Genomic DNA, 19,230 nt, shown 5'->3' on the forward strand with positions numbered 1-19,230 from the left:
TTGGATTAACATTACAGTTCTTTGTTTTCCTTTTTTACTTATTCATTTTTTGCTAATTTAATATGCAAGTTTAGAGATAAATCCAACGTAATAAACCCTTTCAAAATGTGTGTGTGTGTATATATATATATATATATATATATATATATATGTTATAGCTTTTACTTTTCTAATCTATTTTTTAAAAACAAAATATAGTTTTCTTCTCCTTTTTTTTGGTAAAATTAAATTTCCATATACTCTTTCAAAAATAAATAATCAAGACTCTCCATTTGTCGTCTACCTCTTTTCTATTCTTTTTTCTCTTCGTTAAAAGTGAAATGGAGTAATATTTACACTAGCATCTTACTAATTTCCAACATTTTTCTTCCTAAAACCTATTCAACACCTAAAGAGAAAAAAATATATAAATATGATAAATTTTATGATATGATAGAAAAAAAGAGAAAAAAAATAAAAATATTAATGAAATGTTTAAAATAAAAATAATGCTAGTTACATCCACACGCGTACACACGCATGTCTTCTGTGACTAATGTCATTAATCACTAAATTTGTTGCTAACTTCGAAAATGGTCGTATTTTATGCCGGTCTCTAAATCCATTGTTAATAATTACTTTTGTGACTAAGGTTTTTCCGTAGCTGCATTTGGTGGCTATATATTTATGAATTATAAATTTTAAAAATAACAATATCATATCTGAAAAATAAAACAACAAAGTGAAAGGTATTAACAACAAGCAATTTAGTGACCTGTTATTAATCTGATGTTTTGTTTTTGAACATTTGAGGCTTTTTTTTGAACATTTGAGTTGTAACAATTAATTTAATGTTGTTATTTTTTTAATTGTTCTTTTACAAGTCAAAATTTCATTTTCTTCAAAATTATCATTCATTGTAGATACAGAAATTCTAGCACTACGTTTTTTAACATACCATTTATTAATTGAAATTTATTATAAATTACATGATCTCACTTTTTATTTTAATGAATTTCTCTCTTTGATTTTATATATAGTTTGCAATAAATGTTAAGTAATAATAAAGAGTGTCTTAAAAGAAATGTGTTAAAGAATATGTGGCTAATAATCTTCTTATAAATATTCTTATTTATTCATTCTTTTCTTTTGAGTAATTAAATAAATATTTTAGGGTTATAGTAGATTTGGACATCAATCAATTTAATTGAATTATCCATTTTAATTATATAACGAACTATATATATATATATATATATAGAGGGTGATAATCCTTCCACGCCCATTATATAAGGACCAATTTTCTAAACTAGCTAGTTAAAATGGTCAGAAGAAAATGCCAATTTCTAATTAGAGGAAGCAATAATGGACTTTCTCTATAAATAGTGCCACTATCCTCAATTTTATTGGTATAAAAGGATCAAACAAACAAATTTCCTTGATCACATTCATCCACAATGTCTTCCTCAAACTCTTTACCACTTTTCTTTTCTCACTAACCTTATTAGCTCTTCTTCTCCAAACATCTTTAGGAGCTAACCCTCTCTTCCATTTCTGTTCCTATGAATCAAACTTGAAAACACTCATCAACTCGCTTGTTTACAAAACACCGTCAACTGGTTTTGGTGTTGTCTCAGTTGGCCAATACCAAAACGAAAAAGCATATGGCCTTGCTCTTTGTCGCGGCGGCCGGTGTGTCAGCCTCAGAATGCAAAACTTGTGTCTCTGAAGCAACCAAAGAAATCCTCAGTCTCTGTCCATACCACAAAGGTGCCATCATATGGTACGACAACTGCATTTTCAAGTACTTGGACACTGATTTCTTTGGCATGACTGATAACACAAACAAGTTCTATCTGTGGAAAGGGAACCGCGTGAATAATGACCCAGCAACGTTTAACTTATAGACTAGAGAGTTTTTTAGTCAAATTGCTCAGAAAGCTTATGTGAATATATAATCCAAAATTATATGCAGCTGGAGAGCAAAAGCTTGAGAAAGACACACTTTATGGGATGGCTCGGTGCACCAAGAGACCTTTCTAGTGATGATTGCAAGAAGTGTCTTGAAAATGCAATTAACGAATTTTCAAAATGTTGTGATGGGCAAATAGGAGGTAGGGTTGTGGGTGGAAGCACATATCTAGTTATATTCTTTTGTTAAAGAGTAAATACTTGAATCTTATGGATAAGATAAAGAGTAAATTATACTCATATTTCTTATATTTTTTAAAATTCCATTTGACATTTTTTTTGTATTATATAAAAAATTTCTTAATTATTTAACTTATATTACATTCAGATTTCCTCTTTTTTAAATACAGTTTAATAATTTAACAAAAATAAGTATATGATAATTGCATGATTTTTAATTAAAATTTATGTTTAAAATATCTTTATATTTTTTCTCTTAACTCCATAAAAGACATGTGATCATTTTCAACTTAAAAATATTTTAACACTCTTTCTTCTTTTTCTTTTTTCTTCTAATTGGACGTGAACCCAACTATTTGTTAGACATGAACTTACCTTATTGGTATGCATATATTATCACCTTTCCTTCTTATTCTTTTTTTTAGTTCAATTTTTTTATGTGTATGTTGGGTCATTTGGTTGCTACATTTTTGTTAGAGGTATTTTGAGTAATATCTATTGATTGAATATGATCATTTATTTCAAACTTTAATGTTTTGTTCCTGCATTTGTATTTTTTTTGTATTTTTAACTTCTTTCTTTGAAATATTTATTTTTGATGGCTAAGTGTTTGATATAATGTTTCAACCAAAAGCTCATCTTCTTTTAAGTATTAACAATAATGAAATAAGAGTCAAGTCAAATATTAAAGGAAAAATTATTATTACCTTAAGGAAAGTTCATTCATAGGATCAATTGTTAATTTGTTATTAAGTATTTAACAAAGATATTAAGACAATTTCATCCGTTCACATATTTAATTGACGTTACGACATTAAGGGAGTAAAAATAATGTAAAAAAAGAAAAAAGTATCGGGTGCAATTTGAGAGAAGCAGAAAATGCGAGTGTAATTTATTCTAAGATAAACCTAGTTCCTTGACTATAAAGATAAACCTTCTTATATTTTTTACTTAACGCATGAATAAATAAATTAGTTATGTTGTTCTCATAAGTATTGTTATTCTTAGGATATCTTTTATATATAACATGAGAGATAAAAAAGAGAAGAAAGAGAAATATTAAATAAGATTATGTAATAGAGAGATTAATTAAGAAAAAAATGAATCCTAAAAAAGTGTTATAAGAATAATATTATTTTTAAGAAATTATATGTTCTTTTTAGCAAAAATACAAATTTGCTTATCATCTACTAAAAAATGTTTGTCATGATTGTCCTAATGATAAAACAATTAAATTTTAAGCTTTAGACTTACCTAAAAAATTTATTATTAAATTTTATGAAAAAAATGACAGACAAAAAAAACTTAGCATGTAATTTTTTTTAAAATACTAAATTTCTCTTAAAATTCACTTTTAGTCTCTTTCATGTTAGGTTAGCCACTGATTTTCGTGACCATTGTCTACTAAAACATGATAATTTGTTATCAAATTTTGATTGTTTTTAGAATTATTCCCTCTTATCCTTATGATAACGTTAAAATTAAAAATGAGTTTTGGTTTTTTTATAAGGTTTAATATAAAATGTCCTGTGTATTAATTATTTTTTTTAAAAGACAAATGATAATATTAGGATATTAATTAAGAAACTAAAAATATAAATATTTTTACTAGACTGATAAAATTGTGTTGTTTGTGATCTTTTTGTGCTAGTTATCATAAAATTCCTACAATAAAAAACTCTTTTGGACCTAAATCTTAAATATAAGAGAAAAAAATATTTTACCTTACCTAAAAAAATTAGTTAACCACATATAATTCCATCAGTTTTAATTTTTTTTTCCAACTTATCCTTCCTTAGAATTTCTTATTAGGAATAAAAAAGGAATCTTTAATGAAACTAACACATTAATTAATCAGAAATAATAACATTAAATGAAATAAAATTAATTAAAAAAATATATTTGAAACAATATATATATATATATATATATATATATTTGAGACAGAAGTCATTACTTTATTCTTTTTGTTGCTCTATTTTATGGGGACCAAAACAGTATTTAAGATTATTATTAGATCTTAATTGTGGTGAGTGGTTCGTGGGTAAACCACTTCTTTAGCTGGTTCACCGCAGCATCACCATTTTGTAGATATCATGTTCGAAAGTGTTTTTCCACTAAGTTTAGTGCGTTCTCCAATTGGACTCTCCAGGAAAAGTAATGGAAATGGGGGAAATGGGGGTTAGATCAGGTTGCCACTAGGCTCAAGTCAGCGACTTCAACTCCATTCTAGGCCAAAGTAACCTCTATCTATTAATTGAAAACAGATTATTACAAGTAGAAACGTTAACAGACATGGCCTTAGAAATTTGAACCAAATGATCAAATAATCCCACCATCCAAAATGCTCTCCATCTTTCTCAATCTCTTAGTGTTCTCTCTTTCCTTCCAAGGAAGCAATTCTATTAGTCCCTTATTTCGTTTCTGTTTTAACCGCGAAAATTACACTGATCCTAGCCCTTATGCTACAAACTTAAACCAGTTGTTTGACCTGCTACACACCAAAGTGCCTCCTACTGGTTATGGATATGGTTCCATTGGCCAAGGCATGGACCAAGTGAACGGTCTAGCCTTGTGTCGCGGTGACGTCAACGCCACAAACTGCATGGCTTGTGTCAATGAAGCAACCAAAAAGCTTCAAGAGAGGTGCTCAAAGAAGAAGGGGGCAATAGTATGGTACGATTACTGCCTTCTCAAGTACTCAAATGAATACTTCTTTGGTGAAATTGATGAGAAGAACAAGTTCTATATGGTTAACATATACGACGTGGATGACCCCTCTACTTTCAGTGATAAAGTCAATGAGTTGTTAAGTGGTTTGTCTTATAATGCTTCTCAAACTCCCATGTTGTATGCCGTAGGGGAATTGCAACTCCAAGAGTCAAAAACGTTGTACGGTTTGGCTCAGTGTACAAGGGACCTCCTTGGCCCTGGTTGTAAGAAGTGTCTTGATGATGCTATTAGTGATCTTCCAAATTGTTGTGACGGAAAGCAAGGTGCACGGGTTGTGGGTGGGAGCTGCTATGTTAGATATGAACTATACCCTATTGTTGAGGACCCCTAGACCATATAACTTTTGCAGTTTCTGCTACATCAAATTATGTTATGTATGCTATACTACTTGATAGTTAATAAATGTTCATGTGGACTCGGAAGCAGCCCAATGGAGATTACTTATCGTAAACACTTGGATTGATAATATTTTTTGCTACAGCACTTGGATTCATTGATAATTGATTTGCAGAAAATTGTGTAGATCATATTAGAAATTTACCTTTTTCTAAAAACTGATTTTGAATGTCAAATGCTAAACAATAATATTCATCTACAAAATTTGGAAGGAGAAAACATAATTAAATGTACACATTTTCGCTGGCTGGCGTAGCTTAATTAAAATTTTCTTTAAACGACAAGTGTTGGGTTTTAAATTTCGGGTGATTGCTAACACTTTATGGTGGAAATCATTGCATTGAGATATCAAATTGATGCCTCTTCCAAACAGATAACCAAGGAAATTTACCGCTGCCAGTATGGTGTCGTGATTGTGTTTACATAAGTAGATGATTGTTTTTTATTTTTTATTTTTTATGTTACCAGCATTCGAACTCAGTCCCTAATGAAATTGTCTTCCGAGTTACGACAATTATCATACGGACCAAGAGTGTCGGTACAGATGAAATGTAACACTGTCGATGTTAGTAAATACTAGTATTTGTTTCCTCTGCATTTAATTATATGATGTTCCTCATTAGATCCCTACTCGCCAACATTTCAGAAAATAGTTTAATATATTGCCCGGATACATGGGTTGGTTGGATACATGGATTTGGTGCACCACAAGGGAAGAACAGGAAAAGGCTCAAAATTATTGCCCGGATTGGTTAGACTCGAGGAAAACTTGCTAGTGAAATATTTTGGTACAATGATGTGTGTGCAAGTGAACTAAGTCACAAATTTCTGACAGTGGATTTGATATAATAGTTTTCAAATTATAAATGTGGAAAAGGCCAACTTGAGTTGTTGTCAATCCAACAACTATCATCTGAAAATTCTACACCTGTGAATCCGCCAGGCATCAACCACTCAAACGCCTCTCACCCTTTCACTTAACCAGCAAAATTTAATAAATAATAGATTAGGAATCAAATGGAAGAGTCAAGACAGACAGGAAAAGAGCACTTGAATTCCAACTAAGATAATCCCCCTCATCTGCATGACTATACCAATTCCAGCATTGCATGACTGAACCACAAGCACACATCATCATTCTAAAGATTCTGCCCCAAATTCCTTTAATCCTCTATATATAGACTTCTAAACTCAACTCAAATGTCAATCACATCCAAGCAATTAACTTTGATCAATTCTCATCTCTTGTGACTCTTCTCTGTCACTCACATACCTCACTTAGCTGTTAGCAAACATGGGTGTTCCTGAATTGATGTTCAGGGTATCTTTTATGGCTGTGCTCATCAAATTGGCCTCGGCTACAAATTACATTGTTGGAGGACCAAGTGGTGGGTGGGACACAAACTCAAACCTTCAATCATGGGCATCTTCCCAAATATTTTCAGTGGGAGACAGTCTTGGTAAGTCACTATTAGCATGCATCAAAACATTACCTTTATGTTGATCATACTAAAATACTCCATCCGTTCCTTTTTAATTGTTGAAATTTTGAAAAAAAAATGTTTTGTATTTCTTGTCATTTACAAAGTTCAAAATCACATTAATTACTCTTTTATCAATTATATCCTTACTTTTCACCTAATTTATAATTAATTTACACATACATCTATTGAGTGAAGTGGAAATGAAAGCGGGTAATATGAGAAATCACACAACAATTTTATTAGAATCAAGAAAATTTATTGTATTTCTTGATTTTTATGTTGAAATCTTAAAAGACAAATAAAAAAAAACGGAGTATAATGCAAAATATTATGTGAAGTTAATGACATTGATGCATGCAGTTTTCCAGTACCCGCCAAACCATGATGTGGTTGAAGTTACAAAGGCAGATTATGACTCTTGCCAGCCAACTAACCCAATTCAGTCTTACAATGATGGCGCCACAACCATCCCTCTCACTTTACCGGGGAAAAGATACTTCATCTGTGGGACAATAGGACATTGCAGCCAAGGAATGAAGGTTGAAATAGACACTCTTGCCAGTGCAACAAATTCTGTCACACCAGCAGCATCTCCTGAAGATTCTACTACTTCACCTGCAGAATCTCCTGAAGTCATTATCTCCTCATCCCCAAGTCCATTGTTCCAGACACATCTAGAAAGTCCTACATTCTCTCCAGTCATTCCTTCCACTGAATTTCCTGCTTCTACTTCACCTCTAGCACAACATTCATCAGACTTGTCAGCTTCATCAACCAGTAAAGGAAATCTACAAGCCTATGTCGCAGTAGTGTTAAGCTTTCTAATCATGCTTATGTCCTTCTAAGGATGGGAAAAATCTCACTCAACCGTTGCTTCTAAGTTTATTACATGTGAAAATTTATTTTGCTGCTCTCTTTCTCAGTTTGTTGTGGTTATTGCTTACAACTTCGGACTTCGAAGATATATAATTTCTATGAGCATGTATTATTATTCAATGATATTTGATTTTAGACCCTATTACTGAAACTGCTTTTTGGATCATCCTACAAAGGATAAGCTTGCACTTACCAACTTCAAGTCTTCAAAACTTTGCTTAAAAATCAAAAGGACACTGAAATACTTCCACACTATAGCAGATGCTGTGAGAAAGACAGGACAGGACACATAGAAGGGAATTTCCCATGCATTAATACACCGCAGAAAATCATTTTCCTATCAAGCACACTATATAAGTATGATGTGGTATAACAATTAACACACACTCGTTATAATCTCCCTTTACATTGCCATTTCGTGATTTGGACATAGCATTCATTGAGTATCTTGGAACAATAGGCACTTTCTGTTGCTAAAAATGAAAGAAACATAGGTTATAATTATGGTTCTAGAGCCTAGGCCAAAAAAAAAAAAAGAAAACATTACAGCAAAGAACCACTTAAACTCACTTTTATTTTTAATAATGCAACACACTTTGTAGCCATGACATGTAGCACTTTCTTATCATAGTTCAGACAGCAACAGCACAAACTTATACTATTAACCAGTTTCCGAGCACACTTTCTACCGGTGACTTTAGAAAACACACATTAGACAGGATGGATAACTTAAACACAAAAATATAACACATGTAAAGAACACATACAACAAAGAAGTGGATGCTATTGCTAACCACTTTATGCAACTGGAGGTCGAAGCAGATGATCCTTTGAAGTATCAACTGCAGCAGGGGACATAAACTGCCACATGGCAATTCCAGGGTATCCAATGAAAGGTATCAGCTTGTGGCTACCAACTTGCCCTTTAGCATCTGGGGCTTGAGGTAGGAAGCTGGGTTGTATATTTGTCAGTTTCACTTGCTTCTCCAACTTTTCTTTCTCTTCCTTCAGCCTATTCTTCTCATCACGAAGCTCATTCTTCTCACCCTGCAAGGAAACAGAAGCTCAGAAACTACACACAATCAACACATAATCTTACAACGACCAATTATTTTGAGAAACAGAAAGCCAAAATGAATTTCTGACAGATATAACCATATTGCATCAATTCATCAAAATAAAATAATCTCTAGAAACAGAAAATCACCTTCAATTCTTTAACTTTTGCCTGTAATTCATCATTCATTTCCTTCAGCCTCTCGGCTTCATTTCTCAATTGGATTACCACTCGAGCCGCATCGCTTAATAATGCAACTTTGTCTGTTTTGGGCTGTCTACCAGGCTCCAAGATCGAACTCAATTCCAGAAACCTTAAAATCATGCCAAATTGAAGACATGAGATTTAGAAGACTAAATTCAATCACACAATATGCAAAATAATAGCATGCCTCTCATTAAGTTTATCCCTTCGCAATTTCTCACGACATGCCTTGGAGCCAGATGCACATGATTCAGTCCTTAACCTGAAGAGAGAGAAAGGTGACAAATAAAAAAAAAGACACACAAAGGCTAATTAATCACAAATTTCAAGTTAATTGTAGGCAAACAGAATCACGTCAAAATTACAGTCACTTGATTGAACTTTGCCACCAAGCATAGGAGAGAAGTATAATTTTAACATTGTTATTAGTTGACTAAAGATTAAACTTGATCGCTGTTAGCTAAGTAACAAAGAAACATAAGACACTCTTAATCTCTAATTTTATGAACATCAATTAACATATGAGAAACATTTTTTTATGTCCATATTCTTTATTTTGACTAATCTGTAATAACAATTGGTTTACAAAGGCAATTGAAAGAATCATTTTGAAATTCAAAGTGAACGATAAGATTCTTTTTACTCAAACCCACGTTCACCATAGTACATACATAGAATTAATTTCCTCTTCTATATTCACAACATGGTGAAAACTGTATGTAAAGTTCTAGCCGACAGAGTTTGGATAATTGGGGTGCTCTTTTGCTGTAGAATCTCATAATTCATAAAACATGTCACAGGACAGGTTTCAAATTGTACAAATTTCTAAATTATCCTGGTTATGACTCACACGTCCTTGCTCCATGCCAAGATTCCAAATCATAGAACTTTGAACCCAATCAATAATAGTTACTAAAACTTAAAGCAGTTGTGGAGCTACAACTTTTACTTCATATATTCTTTACAGGGCCATAGGTGATAATATTACCGCTTTGAAGGACCATTTTCCATGACAGTTGAATCCAGTGAGTATTCCATTTCCAAGCTGCAATTATAAAATAATCATCATGAGACAGTTCTAGCTAACTTTCTAGTAAAGATTAATTAAATTTCTTCTTTCTAGAGAACAATAAGAAATACAATACTATTCACTACAAAAGCATCAAAAAATATTATTCATTACAATTCTCATGCTTAAAATTTTGTGGTGCAGAGTGTAAACCAAAGAGAAAGTAAAAGAAGAATAGAAAGTTAGAAACCAAACCCAACCTCATATTTGAAGGACCCTTGAAGTTGTAACTCTGGGGCCCCCAACTGAAACCACCAGAGTCTGAAGCCATGAAGTCAGAACCAGCAACAGGGATATCAAAGCCATAATCATAAAGCCAACCGCAGGCACCACCTGAGGAATTCATGTCCATATTGCAAGCAAGAAGAGAGAAGAAGAAGAAGAGTGTGTATGATCAACTGAGGCCAAATGGAGAGTAGTGAATAGCGTGAGAATATTATAATACTATGTAATGTAACATAAAACATTATTCATTTGTTCCTTTGGCTTTTGTTTATTTTACTTGTTACTAATCTTTCTTTGGTTGTGGGAGTAAAGAGAAAGTCATTGTGATTATGAGGGTGTGACGCAAGCAGCAGATTGTGCGTCACGCTAGAACAGTGCACACCATGGCCAAATTGGCATTACGTTGTTACAGTGCAGAGGAGCCAAGTAAACGTCATCTCTCTCCTTGGTTTATGCCTTTGAGTTGGGAACGTTTCACAGGCAAAGCTGAGTTGACCATTCAGCCACCTTATTATTTTACACAAAAAAACATTGAAAGCATATAGTGGCAAATTATCTCTGTTATGTTTTTTTGTTGCTGTTGTGGGTTAAAGAGCATGGGAATCATTCAACTTATTGACTTGGAGATTAATCTCTTTTATGGAATTAGGATACATGAGTGTTATGGATAAGTGGTTTAAAGTAAGAAATGTAACATAATCTTTCCTATTCGATAAATCATTTTTTTACATGTGAATATAACATAACCTTACATTCCTATATGAAAATTATCTCTGTAAAGATATAAGGGAATTTTAACTTTTTTTTTTTTTTTCTAACGTCAAGTATTCTCCATAGTATGTTTTTATTGGTACGAGACAGAGGAATCCTCCGCGCGAGTAATTCTATTCCAGCAGGCTAAGATTGTGAGAGAGAATATTTAATGTTGAATGTAATTACATATGAAGATTTGGAGTGTGTTTGACAATCTACATTAATAGTTTACAAGCTTTTTGTCACTAGTTTTAACTTAACAATTTGTTTAACTAGCTTATAAGACAAAATAAATAAATAAACTTATTTACAACACAAACTTATTTTAAGAACTTTTTTCTTATTTGTATAACCTAGTTCAACTAGTCTATAGCTTATAATCTATTAGTTTTTTCTTTTTCTATTTATATCCTTACTAAATTATTTGAAATTTTTTTCACTTTTTGTCCAATTTTAAACCATTTTTTTGTCTGCCCTGCTTTTCTTACCGAAGTTACTTTTTGTCTGTCACGTCTTTTGCTCTCAAACCTTTTAAATTATAATTTGTTTTGTTGAAAAACAAGAAACATATGACAAGAAAGCAAAACAACTACGATCTATTTTATATAATATAAAATCAGAAATTCTTTATCATTTCTTTATAATATTAAAATTAAAAATTATTTTTTAATTTTTAAGGAGATAAGTTGTTGCAAATTAATTAAAATATTAGAAGTTATATATATAATCAAATAATTAAATATGTCTTTATCTGACATTTTACAATTATAAGCTAGTTTATTAATTAATGTCACCAAATATTTTTAATTCAATAAGCTGGTAGTTATAAGTTTTTCGGCTACAAACTTTTAACTTATAAACTTGAGTTATCTTATAAATATTTAATTAGCTTACAAGCAATTTTTTTTTATCAAATATACTCTAAAATTTAAGATTATTAATAGTTTAACAACTTTGTGCCAATTAATCCCATGCTCAATAATGTCTACACAGGAATTCAATTATTTTTCGAGGGATAAACAAATAAACAAATTATTATTATCTAGTGATGTCAACTTAAATGTAGAGTTAAAATTATTTATTAAAATTTAGGCAAAATTATAATTTTAATTTATGTAAAAAGAATCTTGATAAGAGTTGAACTCTTGATCATTCATTTAAAGGTAAAATAATAAATCATTAACACACTTACTTTATTTAATTAATTTTATAAACATTATATTACATGTATCACTAATCAAGAGTTACAATTTTTTTAATTAAAAAACTTGTAAATTAACATAAAAAAAAACTCAGTATTTAAATATATTTAATATTTAACATTACATATATTTATTATTACTATAAATTTTATTTTAATATAAATTAATAAATTATTATATATAGAAATCTTTACTTATTTAATTATAACTTTTAAAAAATTACATAAAATAATTTTAATAAATAATTTAAATTTAAATTTATGAAATTTACTTGATTTATATAACTGGTATTGAAAAATTTATTTAGTAAATAATTTTTATAGTTCAAACGAAAATATTAACAGGAAACTTTCTTAAAAAATTAAATATTAAAATTTAATTATTTTATATAATTAGAATAAAACTAATTTACATATTAAAATAAATTTAATTAATTTATATCATTTATGTACTAATTGATGTAATTATATTGATTTATATAATTAGAGTAAAAAATATTTTATATTAAAATCAATTTATAAAATAACTTATATATTAATTTATGAAATTTATATAAATATTTTGCATATTAATTTATGTAATTTTCTAGATTTACATAATTGGTATTAAAAAAATTATTTACTAAATACATTTTATAGTTCAAACCAAAATATTAACACGTAAGTTTCTTAAAAAATTAAATATTAAAACTTAATTATTTAATATAATAAGAATAAAAATAATTTACATATTAAAATAAATTTAAATAATTTATATATTAATTTATGTAATTATTTTGATTTATATAATTAGAGTAAAAATAATTTGTATATTAAAATAATTTTACAAAATAATTTATATATTAATTTATTAAATTTAATTATAAATATATAATTTTTTTCTTAAAAATATTTAAAATGGTACTAAAAACTTTTATATAGGTAAACTATTATAGAAAATTTAAAATGGTACTATTAAAAATAAAAATATTTAAAATGGTACTAAAAAATTTATATAGGTAAACTATTAAAAATAAAAATATATAAAATGGTACTAAAAAAATTTATGTATTAAATATTTTTATAATTTATAATTATAGAAATAATAAATCTTTAACTAATGATATATTTAAAATGGTATTTATTAATTTAATTAATTAATATAAGTGTTTTATTGATTTATAACTTTATCTTTGAAAAGAAGATAATTAGTTTAACTCTTATCAAATCTTTTTTTTATTTTTTACTTTATTTAATTTGTTATCATACAAACTTCTTTGTTAATAGTCTATACAAACACACGAAATTGATATTAATGTATCACATCAAAATTAATATTTAACTTTAATTTTACACATTCAGAAAATATAAAAATTACTTTTATTTATTATAAAAAAATATATTTTTTGATATAAAAATAAGAAGACTAAAATTATAGAAGAATTAAAATTATATTTTAATTTAAAATTTATTATATGAAAAATATTATTTTTTTGGCCGGATAACAAGATCAAAAGATGAACCAAAAAGTTTTTTATATTATACTATTAAAAATTTATAAAATATTCATTTAAAAACATATCTAAAGTATACGTAATTTACTGTATCTTTTCGAAAAATATACCTCACTTTTGAATAAAAATAAGGTAAGTATTCATAAGAATATCAATTATTGATTGTTTAACAATTATAGTTTATTATGCATAAATACATAATATTGATTGTTATTTTTTTATTTATAACTAAAATGACTTATTTTACCATTTTTATTATTTTGTCATAGGAGCTATAATTTTTTGGGAAGGTGGAGTATTTAATGAGGGTTGGGTATTGGGACTGCTCCGATGATGTTTCTAGAAATCACTATATTGAAATTGACGTACTAATCCTAATAATAGTAACGATAATATCATAATAGTGATTAGCTCATTCCTATTACTATATTATGCAGTTTTCCATTCTTGTGGCCATCTATGCTCTTTGGATGCTTAATAAAATCCACCTCTCCCTTTCCTAGTGGCTTGAAACATGCTGTTAATTGACGTGACCATTTAAGAATTAAATAAGAGATTAAAGATCAAAACATTTATTCTTTTTAATAAGATCTGATTTTTAATATTTTTTATTAATTATTTTTAATTAAAAATACTTCTTATTAAAAGAAAAATGAATGTATCGATAAATAATTAGAAAAGATGTTAATATTTTTTCTTCTTTTAAGAAAAATAATTAATTTAGTTAATTATATTGAATCTGTCCATTAATTATATTATTATTCTTTTTTATTTTTTTATCCACTTATTGAAGAAAAAATAATTAAGAATGAATAGAAAAAAAAAATAACTGATGCATCTAGCTAGAAATTAGAAAGAAACTTATAAAAAGAAATAAATAATTTTTTAAAAATAATCTTATAATTACAAACGAATAGAGTATTAATGAAAATAATATTTTTTTAAAAATTATAAATTTATGACTATCAATTAAGTTAATATCTTTTTAATAAGTGAGTAATTATGTCTTATATATAATAACGGAATGAGAGTGTAATAATATAATACAGCCGACTTATAGTCCAGCTAATTTTTTTAAAGGAATTCAACTAATCTTTTTTTTAAAAAAAAAATACTGCCGTGAACAACTCTAATAAATACACACATCTAACATCACAGTTTCATTATGATGCTAATGACAACATTATGGCTTTAAAGCGATAAAAGAAACATATCTCTGTTATATGATGAAGTCTTGCATTTAAAAAAAAAGTATGTAGTGGTAATTAAAATCAATGCATCATCACCGATGATCCTGAATTATGCTAAACCATACAAAATGATCTTAAACATTACAATCATGCTAACACAAACTTCATGCATGGGCAGATATGCAATTTCTTCTATACATTCTCCAATTTGGAGAAAGACGTGCCATCCGTCATTTGTTATGGAGACACCAAGTTAAATTTGAAATTTATCAGAAGTGTGTATTTATTTGAGGTATCTAAAACTAATGAGTGCAATTTAAATCGATTCATCTATTAGAATATGAAAATGTGTAAATAATAATAAAAAAAAGGACGGCAATATGTAGGAACTCAGAGGGATCAACCAATAATAATTGCGACAAGCGGGGTACAGCAACTACCACAAATGATAAAGTCCAAAATATTTTTTTAAATTATATCACCATTTTTTGGCTTTAAAATTAGTTGAGTGTTAAAATATTTTGATATACACTTGATGTTATTACGAAGGTAATGAGTTTCTCTAATAGACTCGAAATAGAAAATGAGATTAAATAATTTCATGTTGAGTAACTAATAGGATTTGAACAATTATTTTATTTTAAATTCTATCATTAATGCTTTAACGTATTATTGTTAATTTTTCTCTTATCTCATTTATGTGAAAAACTTAAATTTTATACTATTACATAAACCAAAAAAATTAATAAATAAATAAAAGAAAATAGTGATTTTACAGAATTACTTTAGTATTAATATTACATTAAAAAATTAATATATTTTCGTTTATCACCCACTCTTTGTTATTTTTAACTTAAAGAAAAATAATTATCTTAAATTCATAACTTTTTTAAAACTATCCTTATAATTAATATTTTTTTTTCTAATTGTTTGTTATTATATTTTTTCTTTTCATTAACTTATAGGTCTTGGAAGTATAAAAGTAATTAATGACATTATAGAATGAGATTTATAATAATAATAAAAAAACAAACATTATTTTAAATTTAGGATCTTGAAAAAGGAAAGAGGGAATAATACTTTTAAATCTTTTTCCCAACGTTTTCTTTCCACATCTCATCTCATTTTATGTTTACTTTTAATTAGGATCAGTTTGACTGACCCCACATAGGACTAGACCCGACTAATCTGGACCAACGCAATTCCTTTTTTCACTCTGGCCCAGCGGGCCCAGGCCCAGCTTGAACAACTCGATTTAACATCTCTAAATTCCACTGAACAACTTAAACATAGTCTATATCTACTGTTTGATAAACAAGATTGGTGATAAAAAATAAAAATAAAAATGTGTAATTTGGGAGAAGCCCCGCAGATTCCCGAATCCTCTTTTTTCACGGGAAAAGGTTAAAGAAATACTAAAATGGAGATGAATGCAATCTCCACTTATTAGATTCCGTTACCGTTAGCAACTAAACTTCGTCACAGCCTAAGTAATAATGGCGACAGTGAAAACATAGATCCAACCAAAGGAATATGCAGACAATATAAGAAAGTGTCATCCTTGAAAATCAATATAGATGCCAGGGACGGCTCTGTAAATTCACTATCCCACCTTACAAATGCTCTAATTATCTCAATACTCTCTCTCTCTCTCATCAATTAAAACATTCACAAATTAAATAACCCCATCAGTAAAAATATGAAAGAAAGTAAAAAAGAAGAACCACTCAGATAGATAGCTCATTAGGCCATAGCATGCACAGGACCTGGGGTCAACAGCGCCGACCCTGGTGTGGGAGTGTTCATAGGCGGCGCCGCCACACTAGGAGGAGTCGGAGGGGTTGTTTCCTCCGGCGGCGGCGGAGACTGCAGAATCGGCGGCGGCGGCGGCAAAGATGGGTTATTGGAGTAAGGAGGTGGAGGAATTGGATTTGGAAGCTGAGGAGTTTGTGGGGTAGTGGGGTTGTTGTCAATTGGAGAAGGTGGGGTTGGTGTGTTGAAATTGGGGTTTGGAAATGTGGTTGGTGAAGGAATGCAAGATTCGTCTGAGCATTTATTTGCAGTGTTGTTGTGGTGGCGGCGGCGAAGGAGCCCCAATCCCAAAACTAGACCCAGAACAACGAGCACCGTCACAATGAAGATGAAGATCTTTGTTGCTTTCCCCACGTAGCACATTTTCTGAAATTTGAAGATGAAGGTGTGGGGTTTTGTACTCGAAATTTCCTTTTTGGTACAGCTTCTTCTCCTAGTATTTTGTTCTTCAGCAGAGACGAGTGTGGGTCTTGTGGCTTCTTTTTCGTCTTTTTCTCATGGCGTTTTGGGAGAGAGAGAGTGCATGTCGATCAAGAGTTACTTACCACGAAGTGGGGGTGTTATAATGTGAGAGCACGTGAAGGCTAATTACAAAAGGAGTCTAATTTGAAGGATATTGATTAAACAATTAAGAGAAAAAAAATATTTATTATATGGAGAAAAAAATTATGAAGCATGTAATTCTTTTAAGTTGATAAAAATATTTTTATTTTAAATTTTTAATCAATATTTATTAATATTTACCTACAAGAACAAGAAAAGGTAAATTGAGAATTGGCAATGACAAATAAGGACCATGGTCAAGGTCGCTTTTTTGCTTGCACTTTTAGTGTCACAGTGGCTGCTGCTAACTAGTAAGAGTTTTCGTAACGTAATAATACAGTCTGTAAGCATTACTGATGTTAACCCCCCCTTCTTTTTTTTGGCCATTTGCGTAGGCCATTTTCCACCCACAATAAAAAAAATAAAAAAGAAGATCGTTTTATCTGAAGAAATAAATGGTATCCATAAAAATTGTGTTGTTGTAGGAAATTAGATAATAGAGTTTTATTTAGGGTAAATAGGCCAAATTTATTATTGAAAATGTGAGGTTTTGATAAATTAGTTACTCAAAGATAAAAAATAAAAAATTAATTTTTATGTAAAACTTCAAAAAGTTAATTTTTCAGATAATTTAATAATAAATTTATTCTTAAACTTTAGAATTTAATGTTAAATTAGTTTTTGAAAAAAATAGAATTTATTATGAATTGATCTTTAAATATTATAATTTAATTATAAAATAATTTTATAATTTTAACAGCAGAAGTAATTTATCAGAATTTTTACCCATTTGAGAATTAAATTTTATTTATTTATTTTTCAAAAACCAATTTATTACCTGATTATATTTTTAGAGACAAATTTAATTACTCACTATTTTATTTATTTATTTCATTCTGTGGATTGATACCATTGTTTCTGGCTGTGTCAGAGAACCTTGGACTGAAGAATGGTGGCATGGAAGGGGGGATAGTATAAAATGAATTGGACATTCTGGCGATTAAGTTACAGAGTCAAATTCACATGAAAAGGAATCTAGTATGAACGAGGATGGATGGTGAGTAAAATTGAGCCGTTAAAAAGAGGAATAGTCAATTACTCAATTATCATAGAGAAACGAGCCTGACAGACATGCATGTCTGCCACGTCATCTTCGTGATTGGGGATACTTATATATATTTTAATAAAAAAAAATGGTTTATTGTATCCCCGAATTGTTTGGTTTGGGCCGATTTGAAGCTTCTTATATGGAATGGACCTTCTGGAATTTGATTTCTTTGTTTTGTTTTGTTATGGCCACTTCTTTGCTCTTGGTAATGGAACATATTCTGGTTCTATTTAGAAAGTGGACCAGATCGGTTGACTAGTATGATGATGGGATGGGTCACGATAAAAGGATCCTCCACAAGGTTAAATTGTTAACCGCACCCCATAAAGTTGATTGCACCACTAGCTTTAAAAAATGAGTGTGAATTTCCTAGTTTACCCTTCATCCCTATTCTACCTTTCATGTGTTAATTGTTGCAAATCTCTTAATACTTATATTATACGGGGGTCGAACACAAATCCTCTCTCATAAACTTAACGTGTAGTACTAACTGAGCTACAATTATTAAGTAAATAATAATTTATATCATCATTCATTTGATTGTTTTAAAAAAGGTTACTTTTATCTAGCATTAATTATAAAACAAAATAAGTTTGAGTTGTATTAATTTTATACGAAAAAATTGATACAGTGAAAACATGTTTCTTTTTAGAATGTGTACATCTTAGCATGAAACAAAAACACAAATTTTTGTTTAGTTTGGAGTGAAAATGTGTTTTCTTTGAGGATATTTTTGCAAAGAAAAAACCTAAAACAGGAGGGATTAGCAATAAAGGGATGCCATTAACCAAAGCACTTTGCTAGATAATATAATATTTAGGCCCCATTACAATTAGAATTTAGAAGACTGATCTCTTTTATTTTAAAAAAAAAAGGTCCAATTAAGAAGCACGTGAACAATCGTGAAGAATTGACACTGACGGTCCAGAAGCTCTCTCTATATATCCTTGATCATT

At 29.3% G+C, this 19,230-nt stretch overlaps 4 protein-coding genes and 1 pseudogene across 4 annotated transcripts; 3 read left to right on the forward strand and 2 right to left on the reverse strand.

Annotated features, from left to right (window-relative positions):
* The first annotated feature begins 572 nt into the window (after positions 1 to 572).
* Positions 573 to 2,140, forward strand: LOC114379024 (annotated as a pseudogene).
* Positions 2,141 to 4,243: 2,103 nt separating this feature from the next.
* Positions 4,244 to 5,314, forward strand: LOC114379298 (cysteine-rich repeat secretory protein 38-like). Its single transcript, XM_028337936.1, has one exon. The coding sequence runs from the start codon at positions 4,475 to 4,477 to the stop codon at positions 5,192 to 5,194; it is 720 nt and encodes a 239-aa protein (XP_028193737.1). The 5' UTR covers positions 4,244 to 4,474; the 3' UTR covers positions 5,195 to 5,314.
* A 978-nt stretch (positions 5,315 to 6,292) lies between these two features.
* On the forward strand, positions 6,293 to 7,770 carry LOC114378062 (uclacyanin 1-like). The gene is made up of 2 exons (XM_028336578.1): positions 6,293 to 6,719; positions 7,104 to 7,770. The coding sequence occupies exons 1-2, from the start codon at positions 6,554 to 6,556 to the stop codon at positions 7,586 to 7,588; spliced, it is 651 nt and encodes a 216-aa protein (XP_028192379.1). The 5' UTR covers positions 6,293 to 6,553; the 3' UTR covers positions 7,589 to 7,770.
* A 392-nt stretch (positions 7,771 to 8,162) lies between these two features.
* On the reverse strand, positions 8,163 to 10,425 carry LOC114378061 (transcription factor bHLH115-like). Its single transcript, XM_028336577.1, has 5 exons — positions 10,150 to 10,425; positions 9,869 to 9,925; positions 9,068 to 9,142; positions 8,827 to 8,989; positions 8,163 to 8,666 (listed from the first exon to the last, which is right to left on the reverse strand). The coding sequence occupies exons 1-5, from the start codon at positions 10,299 to 10,301 to the stop codon at positions 8,418 to 8,420; spliced, it is 696 nt and encodes a 231-aa protein (XP_028192378.1). The 5' UTR covers positions 10,302 to 10,425; the 3' UTR covers positions 8,163 to 8,417.
* A 6,129-nt stretch (positions 10,426 to 16,554) lies between these two features.
* LOC114379025 (vegetative cell wall protein gp1-like) lies at positions 16,555 to 16,986 on the reverse strand. Its single transcript, XM_028337585.1, has one exon. The coding sequence runs from the start codon at positions 16,984 to 16,986 to the stop codon at positions 16,555 to 16,557; it is 432 nt and encodes a 143-aa protein (XP_028193386.1).
* Positions 16,987 to 19,230: the final 2,244 nt, after the last annotated feature.

The sequence above is a fragment of the Glycine soja genome, chromosome 12 (genome assembly GCF_004193775.1).
Source record: "Glycine soja cultivar W05 chromosome 12, ASM419377v2, whole genome shotgun sequence".
Lineage (NCBI taxonomy): Eukaryota > Viridiplantae > Streptophyta > Magnoliopsida > Fabales > Fabaceae > Glycine > Glycine soja.

Excerpts from the sequence above, each read along its gene's own strand:
- LOC114379298 (XM_028337936.1), top strand. The coding sequence starts at position 4,475 with ATGCTCTCCATCTTTCTCAATCTCTTAGTGTTCTCTCTTTCCTTCCAA.
- LOC114378062 (XM_028336578.1), top strand. The coding sequence starts at position 6,554 with ATGGGTGTTCCTGAATTGATGTTCAGGGTATCTTTTATGGCTGTGCTC. Across the intron at positions 6,720-7,103 it reads TTCAGTGGGAGACAGTCTTG|TTTTCCAGTACCCGCCAAAC; the intron begins GTAAGTCACTAT and ends TGATGCATGCAG.
- LOC114378061 (XM_028336577.1), bottom strand. The coding sequence starts at position 10,301 with ATGGACATGAATTCCTCAGGTGGTGCCTGCGGTTGGCTTTATGATTAT. Across the intron at positions 9,926-10,149 it reads AAGGGTCCTTCAAATATGAG|CTTGGAAATGGAATACTCAC; the intron begins GTTGGGTTTGGT and ends TTATAATTGCAG. Across the intron at positions 9,143-9,868 it reads GAAAATGGTCCTTCAAAGCG|GTTAAGGACTGAATCATGTG; the intron begins GTAATATTATCA and ends CTCTCTCTTCAG.
- LOC114379025 (XM_028337585.1), bottom strand. The coding sequence starts at position 16,986 with ATGTGCTACGTGGGGAAAGCAACAAAGATCTTCATCTTCATTGTGACG.